The sequence below is a fragment of the Dermacentor variabilis genome, unplaced genomic scaffold, assembly GCF_050947875.1.
Source record: "Dermacentor variabilis isolate Ectoservices unplaced genomic scaffold, ASM5094787v1 scaffold_15, whole genome shotgun sequence".
NCBI classification, from domain to species: Eukaryota; Metazoa; Arthropoda; class Arachnida; order Ixodida; family Ixodidae; genus Dermacentor; species Dermacentor variabilis.
In genome coordinates this window covers 6,896,650-6,909,043 of record NW_027460313.1, presented here as the reverse complement: position 1 = coordinate 6,909,043, position 12,394 = coordinate 6,896,650, and the positions used below count along the sequence as shown (strand labels likewise).

At 44.8% G+C, this 12,394-nt stretch overlaps 1 protein-coding gene across 3 annotated transcripts in view; it reads right to left on the bottom strand.

The window, feature by feature from the left end:
- Positions 1-12,394, bottom strand: part of LOC142567938 (papilin-like) — a 604,722-nt gene that overhangs the window by 190,177 nt on the left and 402,151 nt on the right. For all 3 annotated transcript variants that reach the window (XM_075678027.1, XM_075678026.1, XM_075678025.1), the window contains exon 9: positions 11,679-11,813. In XM_075678027.1, the coding sequence (XP_075534142.1) occupies positions 11,679-11,813 (135 nt within the window). The remainder of the gene's footprint in view (positions 1-11,678; positions 11,814-12,394) is intronic.

Below are 12,394 nucleotides of genomic sequence, written 5' to 3'. Positions count from 1 at the left end.
AGTCGTATGATCGAGCAGCATGAAAGCAAAACGCTGAGCCTTGTCAAACAGCACAGCTGATAAGTTTGGCAAGTAGGTGTGGGATTATCTTTCAATAAGGCTCCGCAGAAAGACACGAATGAGGTGTCTTTGTGTCATTCCGTGTCTGTCTTTCTGGGGAGCCGTTAAAAAGAAATGAAGAAATAAAGTACGTTCACTGTGTTGAAGAAACACGAGTCAGCGTTGTGGCCTGAAATAATTATTTAGCAGCAGGGTTCAACTCCCAAATATTGTGAGACCTGTGAACCGTACATGCAGGTGCGACAGTTCTCAAGGACAGCACCAACTTTGTACATACGTGAAGCATTTTGCCGGTGCAATTTCTGATCTTATAGAAAATCCGTAAGAGCAAACAGCCTGCTATCTTTCCGAAGGCCCATTCATCTGCTTGCCTTTAAATGCTCATATTTTTGTGAAAGGCGCACTGCTGCGCGGTAGGGCTAGACCTGCCATTATGTTTCAGCAGCTGAGGTCGCAAGGGGTAGGCAGCATCACCGCACAGGCGAAGACATCGCTGTTTCACAAGTTTCTCAAGCTTTCGGTAAGTCTTCCTCCTTCGGAGGATACCTGTAGTGATAGGAGCACAGAGAAACACTTTACTAACTGAAATTACTTCCGTTAGCTTTTAGCAAATTCTTGCAACGTGTGTCTGTAGGTAGGTTGCCATTAAGTGTGTACACATGTTGAGGAGACTGCTTTCTGCATATTTTTTAGATGCACATTTATTCATGCAAGAAGGCTAGGCTTAAGGTATACTATAAATATTTTAACAGAGTTCTCCCCATTACCGAACAATCAGATTTACATATTTCCACTGCTCTTTAGTGAATGAATAGTCTTTCATGGGCATTATTCCTCATGTAAATGTGATATACCCGAAACATGTACAATTACAAAGCGAACCAGTTTATGACACTAGTTCTAATTTGGACATGTCGCTATTTTAACATGTTGGCCTTCCTAATATTTATAATGCCACCTTTTCGCAGTCACACTATATTATTACTATGTGGTACAATGCCTATTTATCTCACAGACCACCTGTACATACAAAACCAAGCCATTATAATACTCGCATTCAATTATTATATTATTATAACAGCAGTGCCTCTTCGGTACGTCACAGCGTTAGTATACTCTCAATTACTGATCTGTTGAAATATCATCTCGCAACTATGCTGTTCATATCAGTGAATCATCTTTACACCACGACGCGTATTTTGCACTGTTCTTAATACCACTCCCACTACATTTGTCAGAAAATAAATGCTGGTCATAACCTAGTACACTTGAAAACATTGTTTAAAATTTCGTTTATGATATGGTTAATTGGTTTTGTAATTTTTGATTATTTTGTGTTCATTTTGTCGTTATGACACAATGTTCACAGCTATCTTGCAATTACTTTAGCATTAGATAACATTTCCCCAGACAGCCTTGTGTTCTCAGACCTGTTTTAGTATATTTTTTTCATTGTTATTTTCTGCTGTGAATCTAAAAAGCTTAACCTGCGTTTGGTCTGCAGTTAGAGTTATTCACAAACGGATCGCTTGTTGTTTCCTCAAGCAACACGAAAAGTTTGTCTTGTCTCGTATAGGTGTGACTGTATACTTGTTTGTCTAAGTCACCTTATGCAGCAATTAACTGTGTATATTGACAGTCATCAATACCGGGAACTTGGCCGCATCATGACGACTGCCCATGTATGGGTCTTTCAACAGGCAGATAATCCTATTGGGGCACATGAAGGCCTGATATTTCAGCGCGTGAAACCGTTTGTGCCCAGACAAGAACAGCTTGTGGTCCTTTGATGGTCGGCAAATGGCCCACGCTGTACCATCGATGAAGCTCCAGCAGCCTCTTTGGAATACAAGACCAGCAAGTAAACATTGCGTGAATAAACCACACATTGAGACAGTACCGAGAACGTACCTGGGGAAAGTTTTCCAAACTAGCGAGCTCCAACCAGAAGTGGTTATTTACGTTGTGCAGAAGGTAGTCAAAAGCACTCTCAAAGTACCGCATTTGTCGCTGGCGAAATCACCGAGTAACGTCGTCCGAAGAGTGGCTCCAGTTCACGCAGCCCGTTCAGATATTCCAGACGCCGCAGAGTTAGGTAAATACTCTCATCTCCTGGAATTTTAACGCACTGCGGTGTCGACACAACTTCCGGCAGTAGTAGTGCACTCTGCAGCCTTCGCACATGGTGTTTTTTCCAAAGGAAAGTTTGTGCGGATTGGCCCGCTGTCCATCCTATGTTTAGGTAGCCTGAGAGCGGGTCTGGTTGCGTGTATTCGAGCACTTCGAGGCACAGCAAATCTTCCTATTTCCGACCACTTCAACCGTGGACATAAGTCAAGGGTCATGTAGTAAACTTTTCAATGGCATCGCGTGTCGCGCGAGCGCGAATCGCTTAACAAGATGGTACAGATTCCACAAAAACGTCGCTACTACATGGGCACCTGTCACCAACGCTTTAAACAGGCCTTGGACTGGATCCGGAAAGCATTCCGTGACGATCACGAAGTCGAGGATTTATTTTTCGCACTGGAAACTACACCACTCAGGCCTTAAAAGCACATGCCTACATGTTATAGAAGCAAATAAGTTATATATATATATATATATATATATATATATATATATATATATATATATATATATATATATATATATATATATAGTATATACGTGTTTCGCTTCGTAAAAATCACATAGAGTGATGTTATTTTTATTTCACTACGCAGTATTTAGTCCGAGGGCACTGCAAGAACGAAGGGCCCGCTCCGCTAAGCTAAATGCATAGCTAAAGCGTGAAACTCGCGCGCGGCTCCACTATGGCTTCGCGCGGCAACTCGAAGCAGAGCGGACCGTAAGGACGCTCCACTAAAACACTCTAGTGTTTTCGTGATGCTTATCGTTATTGCAGGGGGTAGAACTCGCTGAAGTTTCTACCATTCTCGTTGTATATTCACTCCACTTCCCTATAGAGCCACACAGATGAACTTATTCTGTGTGTCAATTTTGGGGTTTCAGTTAACTTGTATGACTATTTTTGCGTGTTAATTGTGGCGCCGGTATGCTGTTCTGATGCGGGAAGGCCTACCTGACCGATTGGCAGGGTATTTTATTTCTTCGCTGTCCGTGTTTGCAAGTACTACAGTGTACAATTTGGTTGGTGCAAGGTATGTGCAACTTGGGCCAAGAGTGCGTGCTTCCGCAATTTGTCAGCTAGGAAGCGGAAGAACGCAATCGCCGTCCGAAGATGCCATAAGCGCTGTCTCCTAGTTATTTGCAAACTTCATGAGCGTAGTCCGTCAGCGCGCGTGCGCCCTATATACAGGCTGATCATTCTTAAGCTTTATTGTTTTTTCATATCGCCTCTTTCAGATGCCATAATGCTTGTCCTTGAACTTGATTCTTAAACGACGCGTAAATTACTTGCATGACAACCCGAAACACGTATTTAGCTAATTAACAAAATTCACAAATGCCTTTGTAATTAATTACCTTACGGCACATATTTGCAGTTCTTGAATTGTATCGGGCGAGATTGCCAGGTGTATTCATCCGGAATGAATTTCCAAGGGGACACCAGTTTGAAGGTATGCGCCATCAAACTCACCGCAAAAATGTATCGTTGGTCTACTAACTTTTTTAACAAAATGCTCTTTTATGCAATAAAGCACAAAATAAATGGAACACCCACGTATTTGGTCTCGCACTTTGGAAAATAATACCTCGAAACTGGTATAATCCTGGCCATTCATTTAAAGTGCATGCGTCCTGCCAACTCAGGCTACAATTAGTAAATTGCAACATGCGCCGTGAAGTAATTGATCTAGAAGTAAAGAAGTGAATTTTCGCTAATTAGTTGAGTATGTGTTTGGATTTCGCGTGCTAGTAATTTTGGCCTTTTCGGATAAAGGTAGGTTGAGCCTAGGTACGTAATGTGCAGATATTTCGCAAGAAACGCAGCTTAATTGTCCGGACTACAATCGTAGGAATCATTAGGAGCGCAACAGTCGTAACACATGCGCGCGTATTTGTTGGAAGGCCCGCCGCTACATTTACGTTTCGTACAGATACGACAGTTACGACGTGGCCAACAAGCGCCGCAGTTTGCCTTTTAAATTTCCCGTGACGCAACTTCCGGCATCCCGAGTTAGAGCAACAGCCATGACTGCGTATGCTATGTGCGTTGTTCGAGCTCTAATGCTGCCCGTATTTGGTGCCTTCGCTTAGAGTTTTTTTTTTCGTAGTATCGCCATGTTGAAATCAATTAAGACGCAACTGGCCAGCTCACGTTTTGATTTGCATGTGTTAATAAGCATAACACATACAACTTACAATGTGCACTACCGGCATTGTTAACGATCTTAACGCAAGTAACGCGCGATATGGGCTTTACAACAGGTGCGCGCTTTGCTAACGTTATGACCGCAGGCTGAGCATACCTTAATCCAGCTTAACGGTAAGAATTATGCTACCTGCCACAGGCCATTTTTAAAAGTTCCGTAAAACTTAAAAAATAGCACCCTGAGCGTGCAGATGCCCGGTAAGCTTCTTATAAAGTGATTGTATCGCCGCATAAAATCAATAGTGACGTTTTAATGTTTCTAATCGCATTACTGCGTTTGAATAATTCCGGCACATTCGACGCGCGACTACAGCTTATGTCGTCATATCAAGGTAGGTTTACTGTACTTAAGCCGATTAGCAAATGGTTATTACATAAGGATGTTACAAGCATCCAAGTGCTAAGGTGAGCTTATCTGCGGTGGTTCTAGCGCACCGCTAAATATACATAAAACGAGCCCACCAACGAAGCGCAAATTGAATGCCAGGGATTACGACAGTTTAATTTGGAATGTGATAGCAGAACACGAGATTTGTTTGTAGCGCTAACAAGCATGTAAAAGGTGAACTTAATGAGAGCAGCATTCCGGGCAAGTTGGTAATCCATTACTTAATGATTTTGCGCGAAAAAAGCTTCCCGTCTCTGGCTCTCACAGAAAAAGAACTAAGTTTCTTGGAGGCGGCATCACATGACTCGTAACTATGTTACATGAATTCGCACTTCATTTTCTTATAAGCGCATGCGCGGTCCACACTGCTTCCCATGTATAAAATCGACGCAGTGGCACAATAAACTTAGTTGAAAGTTTGCGTTTGGTGTGTCGTCTTCGCTCACGTCCGTGTCGTGTTTTGTCGCGCAATATCATTTAGGTAATGTAAAAGGTGTAATAAAACATACGTTTCGATAATTTTCGATGAGCGAGAATCTGAGGGCCGCGCTGAAACTTAAGAGGCATTTCGAAATGCATATGCTGCCGTAGGAATCTTAGATTCAGACATTGTCCACTTCTAAGTAATCAAGACAACCTTCAAAGGAGATCAACAGAAAGTGCCGGAGTTGATGTCGCAAGAGGCATAAACGCGCCACGATAGATATACGACCCGACAGTTATGCTCATTCCGGTATGTGTGGGACCCATGCGAAAATTCATCTAGTAATATTTTGTCATGTTTAGTCATGTTAAATCCATTAGATAGAATGTCCATGGCGAGACTGAGTAGCAGCATTCAAGTGTACGATGCGCCAACGTCCTTCCCCTCCCCCTCCCTTCCACTTCCCTCCCTCTCGCATGGCGCATGGATGCTCGAAACCAAGGTTGCTCAATTACCGTTGTCACGGCGCAGCATTGTTCGAGTAGGCGAAGCACCGATCAACGGGCGCCAAAAGGTCGCGGGAGGAGGAACCGGCGAGCAAGGCGAGTATTGCCGGCCACTCGGGCAAGCGGTGGAAAATGTTGAAGGCCTGTGCAGAGATTCTTTAGAGCGCAGCTCTTTGGCGCCCGTTCCTGCGTTTCGCGGCGCCGTCGTGCCTAGCCGTAACGAAGGGCGTCATCCACGCTCTTCTGTAGCTGCTGCTGTTGTCATCTCTCGCACGCGACGCGAGTCTTGCTGTCCCCTTGTCCTCGAAAGCCGGATCGCGCGTTCTCGCCTATGATCTCGCCCCCTTCCTCCGCGCGGCGCCGTTGCGGTGACTCCAGGCCACTACCATCCACTCCGCCCTTCTCCCGCTGTCGCGGCACTGCCCCGATGCCGGCGGCGGGCGCTCCCTGCCCCCTTGCGCGTCACCCGCGGCTCTCCGCTCCTCCGGCTCCACGTCGCGTGGCTGTACGGATCTGAACCGTATCTCTCGCTTCTCCGTTTTGCGGGGCACATTCCTCGGTGGCATTAGTCGCCTCTGGTAATGCCGCTGCGGTGACTCGAAAAACAGTTATGGCGTTTCGTCCCCTTACTTCTACTTACCACCCCAGCCTTGCGCGCCCACAGTGAGGTCTCTCTGTGAGTGAATGAGTGTGTGACCTCTACTCAATACCCCTCTTTTCCAACCATTTCCTCATCCCACCTCAGAAGAAATATTAAATAATAATTGGTAATCTACACCCGCCCCCCTCTCCGCGGCGGTGACTATACGTTGGCTCGATGGCACGTCACCTGAGCGCCCGCTCGATAGCGGCGGATCGCGGTGCGTTCTGCCCAAACCAAAACGCAGAACCGCCTCCGCTCCGCGCTGTGCGTTCTGTATGCGGTTGCCTGTTGTTGAAATAAGGCAGCAGCTGCGCTCAAGGATCGCATTACCAAGAAGCGTAATCGTCGGCCATTTTTTTTGTTCTTCGCGCGGCCTTGACGCCTCCTGTGCATTCTCTGCCCCACAAGTGAATTGAGAAGGTTGCTAAGGCTATAGGGGTTACGAATACCCCGACATATGTGGCATCTCTGTGCAATAGTGTCCCTGAATTGCTAACCGTGTATGTATTGCCATAGGGTATACGCGCCGTATGGCCGGCTGCCGCTGTTTCTTCTGTGTTTGTCAACGCACAATAGAGGTCCGCCACGGACTCTAGGGTGTGTGTGTGTGTGTGTCTGTGTGGTGCAATGCAAGAGCGCGACCGCTAATAGCAGGGAGGAATGACCTGTTCCCCAGCGACTAACTAAAAGAGGACGTGACTAAGACCTTCGGATGAGTCGTGACACAAATGGGTGAACTTGATTTGATCGTCACCAATATCTGCCGTTCCCCGACCCAGGAAGCTAGCGAAAGGGGAAGTAATTCAAACGCAGCTTTCGGTCCATGCTAGTCAGTCTAGAATGTGAGCCTATAATCGGCTGAGAAGTGTCGAGGGGCTACTGCCGTGCAGAATCGCCTTGGCCGCGTAGCCGCGTCTGAACTCCGAGTGACTAGTTGACGTAAGAGAATACAAACCAACATCTGCCACGAAGCTCATGGTAGTTCCCCTCAAGTTAGCTGAATCTGCTCGAGAGAAGTCGTCAGATCTAGACTCCTAGGAAACCGAGCACAGCAATCGAATCCACCGCAACAAGATCTGCTCGCCAGCGTTCTTCGGGAAAGCTCTGCAGCCGACTCCACTGTTTATTTATTTATTTATTTATTTATTTATTTATTTATTTATTTATTTATTTATTTATTTATTTATTATTATAAATCCCTCAATCGCCGAAGCTTTAAAGAGGGGAGTGGGGTTCAAATTGAAAAAGCAATTGAAAATTCAGAAAAACAAGGTGGCCACATTATACAACTATTAAGAAAAACAAGAACACTGGGAAGCATTAATTATAATACACAGTAAAGATGGTCTGACATTAAGCAAGTATAGTGTCGAGTAAACCGAAAGGAAAAAGAAAAGAAAGACACCCGCGTTTAACATTATGCCAGATGCGTACATAATGTAAGATGCCCAGTGAATGTGCACCATGCGAACAGATCTATATCTTTATTGGAGATGCATATGCTACGTATTGGAACAAGAAAATAAATATGTCAGGTGTTAATATCGCAAGCAAACTAATCAAACAAGCATTTTGAAAAAAAGCGTACTGTCGGTGACAGATGCCATAGAAGTCGGCAGTTGGTTCCAGTCTATAGTTGTGCGTGGCATGAAAAAAAAATCGAGAAAGTCTTCGTATTGCAGCGGATGCAGCCTACTTTATTTTATGGACTTCCTGCTGCTGTCCACCCATGCGTATGTAACCATTTTTATTTTTAATTCTGCTTTAGTGGTTCATTGTTAAATGTATTCTTGTGCAGCGTTAGTATTTATATTCACTGTTAATTTCAAGTTGTATTTCTTTTGTCGTACTCATTGGTTTCTATTAAGTGCATGTGCTTTAGTGTTTTTGTGCCATTAATTTTATTTTTGTATCGTTGTCAGTCGATAAATATTGTTTCTTTTTTTCTTTCTCCCGTCTATGACCCTTTTACTGTGTTCGCTTGGGTATGGAACGACCAACCGGCTTGTATACCCGTTGGCGACTTCGCGCCGACGGCGAACGGGTGACAAGCCGTGACAACCGTACCGACACACCTAATATGGTATGTTGTGCATAACATCGGAAGTTCGACTTGCCCTGCACCTCTCCTTCACCCGCCCCGGCTGAAAAAAAAGAAACCATAAATCTCCGTATTCTGAGATTTCGCCTGAAGTACGGGTTGAAACGGTGGAAATTATCGAGGAGCCAGACGTTAGAATTCACCTTAGGGCCAGGCCTAGAAGTTAGCCGGTGACAGTGCATATATAACCATTCTGGCATATGCAATTGATTTGAATTCAAGCGGCTGGCTAAGGCATCGGGTCGCTTCCGAATTCAAAAGTTCTTTAGATCTAGGTACAATAATGCGGCTTAATTTACTCATTGCAAATGAACGGATAGGTGGGCTAGTTCGTAATGCGTTGTTATAAAAACTTTGAGCGCCATAAACACGCAGGAGGTAGAAAAAGAAACCCACACCACACGCACTCGCTCGCAACATCAAACATCAGTTGTGAATGAGCACGTGTGGTGTGTGCTGGTTTTCTACGTGCTGTGTGTTTACAGCGCTCAAAGTTTTTATAATATTTTAATTTACTCCGAAGAATTTACTCACCTTCTAGCGCCACCAGAAGTGCGTTAAACATATTGCAATTGGTGTATATTGAGCATTCTATATGTGGTCTATATAGCATTCTATATATATATTCTATATGTCGTCACAGGCGTTTACGCTGTACTATGTGCTAGTTCAGTGATAAGCGATTCAAACGCGATATTCGCACAGCACACCGCACGACAGCCGACGCTTTTTGCGTCACTGGTGACTGCTGGGTGAGAGTCGAGGAACGAAATGCAGTAACCATGCACCACAAGCGCTACCGCCCTCATCGTACAGCACGATGCGTCAGCTCGGCTACCCCAACGTCACCCCGCGCACGGCAAGCACCGACAGCCATGCTCTCCGAGTATCGTTTAGCTCACTGAGCAGTCTGTATTCTAGAAGTACGTATATAGAGCAAAATATGTGTGCGTTAGTGCTTTTTCTTCTGTTTTCTGAGCAAGCGGTGGGTTTGTGAACTAGTATACTGCAAGCCTGGAAAGCCCAGGATCATCATATAAATATGTTTCAAACCGTTATAGCTAGACTTGTGTATCTAGGAAGCCTATAAACATTAGAAGGTCACGCTTGGCACCGCGCACTGCTTTGGCCAAGCGATCAAGTTCACATGGCACTTATTCGAATGATCTTTGCAAACAGGTGATTAGCGACCTATCCTGAATACGTGCTCAACTGTGTCCTCTTTCTGTGTTTCTTGAGTAGGAACTTCAGCATTTCGTTATGTGTATACGCTACATGTAGCATGTAACACAGCGGAACAGAGACTCCTTACGGCACTGGTGCACCCACTGTTTTTCGCATAGCGATGCTTTAAAATTTACCTAGCCGCTTTGACAAAGAACGAAGGCAGGAACGTCCGGACTGCTAGTTCTGCACTTCTCTGTTAGCACCTAATGCCCACATCGCGGTTTATACATACCGTGACTGGCACTCTCGGCAGACAAATCGCACGATGCTGGTGGGGTACACGGACAATACATATTCATACAACGTTGCCCAAAATAATATTCAAACACGCACCACGTGCGGAATTCGCGGCGGCACGGCTAGATGGCGCAGCGTGTCCAGAGGGAAGCGCGAGAGAGGAGCCGACTGCGGTGCACGCCTCACATACATCATGCGTTTAGGCGACTGCAATACAGTGCGTCGCTAAATTGTTTCAATGCTAAACGCGTTAACATCGACATTCGTCGCGCGATGAGGTGTGCTGGAATTTATTTTTTCTTTGTTGGTGATAAGGTTACCATAGATTTAGCCAATATACCGCATTCCTTGCTTTGTCCTACAGATTCCATAATCGTTGATTGCGTTGGCCCATCAACCGCTCAATTAATTATCAGCGTTTCCTCTTCCTATTACTTAATTTTCACATGGTGAGTTACAAGCAAAATGCTAAAATGTACTGCTCTGTTTCGATCTGTTGTTCTACCTAAGCTGCTTACTCTGCCGTCGCCGTGCTCACCGCTTCGACAGACTAGACAACGGCGCAGGTGGTTTCAGTGCATAAAACAGGTAATGAGCCTTGTCGTGAGAACTACCGCTGTATCTCGTTGATGTGTATTGTACGCAAACCTTTAAAACACATAATATATTCCGCCTCATCGATTTCCTGGAAAGCAATTCGTTGTTCCATGCTTGCCAGCATGGTTCTGAAAAAAAAAAAACATTTCCATGCGCTTCTCAACTTGTTTGTTCCGCTAACAATGTGTTCTCCACCTTAGTTGAAGGGTTTGATGCCTACTGCATTTTTTTTACATTTAGACTCAGCATGTCATGATCTAGTTATTTATAACCTTGGTCAGCTTAATATGATCGAAATGTGTTGTCGTAGATTAGGACATTTTTTTCCAATCGTACTCCGTATGTTACCACTAATGATTTTCATTGACCTCGTCACCCGGAGTGCAACAAGGATCAGTCTCGGAGCGGTTGCTTAATTTATATTGACGATCTCTCGAAATATGTAACTTCATCACCAATTAATATGCTTGTGGGTGACTATGTAATATGCGGAAAAACTGCTAACCCTGATGATTTATGTAAACTGCAAGGGGCTATCCACAACATGTAACTGTTGTGAAACAATTGACTAATAAAGCTTACCGCTAACAAGCATAAATTGATGCGCACATAACGTACACTCAGCAAAGGCGATCAGCGTGAATGGATACTCATAAACGCATTTCTATCGTCAGTTGACACTGAAAAAATACCTTGGTCTACATATCATTATGCATGCGCCACTAAACATGCATGCTAATTATGTTACTGCTAAAGCATAGGCACGTTGGGATATCTCCGCCGTAGTTTTTTCCACTCTACTCCCCTTCTGATAACGAGCGTCCTCATCGTGGTCGTTTACTGCCATTTGTTTGGGCTAGTAGTGCATGGCTGCAGCTTGCACCACGATAACTGGGACAGTGTGCTTACCATGACGGCCAGCCTCCTGAAGAGGGAGCAATGTTTCGGGTATGGAAGAACAGTATGTCCGAGCAGAGAAAAGTTGGCGCGAAGTAGTGTTGACGGTAACATGGCCATAACATTATTTTCGCGTTTCTCTAATATTCAGTACGATGTCCCAGTGCGTTTTTCTGTCTATGCGGCGCTCATTTCGCTGGCATCATTTCGTTCCTCTGGCTCCTATTTGGTATTCACCGGCCTGCGCATGCCACCTTACCTAGAGCTGGTTTCATAGTGCCGTCTGGAGCTAGACATTCACAGGCGAAGCACGACTCGGAAGCCTCCCTGCTCTGGCAGCCGCCTGGACACTGCTCCGGGGTGGGGAGACAACTGGCCTCCTTCAGCGGGCCGTCTGGGCACGGAACGAGGTCATGAAAAGAAGCAACAGCCTGTGTTAACGACTAAATGCAAAAGCACGAACTTATTTTAGTACCTTCCGATTCACTGGGATGCAGAGCAAATGAACGCTGCGCCTTCAAACGGAGAGTAGCCTTGAAATTCTAGGCAGTGCAACTCATTGCTACAAGAACAAGGTCAAAATATCGCGTGCATTCTATCTTTAATGTCCTATGAACCGCACAAATATTCACTTCTTCCACAATACACGTGGTAGACTTTAAAATGAAAAATTAATCTTGAGATCCAATGCACATGTTTGAATTATTGTCAAAGGAAACTTTCGTAAAACCTGTTAATTAAACACTACAAAATAAAAAAGAAGTACGACGCTCACAGTTATCTTTATTGTCATTATTTCCAACGATTAATCCCATACAAAGTTTCTGTTTATGCATTGCACAGGTCGCAATATTAACGTCACACGATGTTCAAGTTCACGCCTTACACCGTCCACAAGCTATGCCGAAATGCAAACAGCAGTTCATGTTAATGCACACTGGGATGTCGATGCTGAGATGAAACAACGATAGAGGC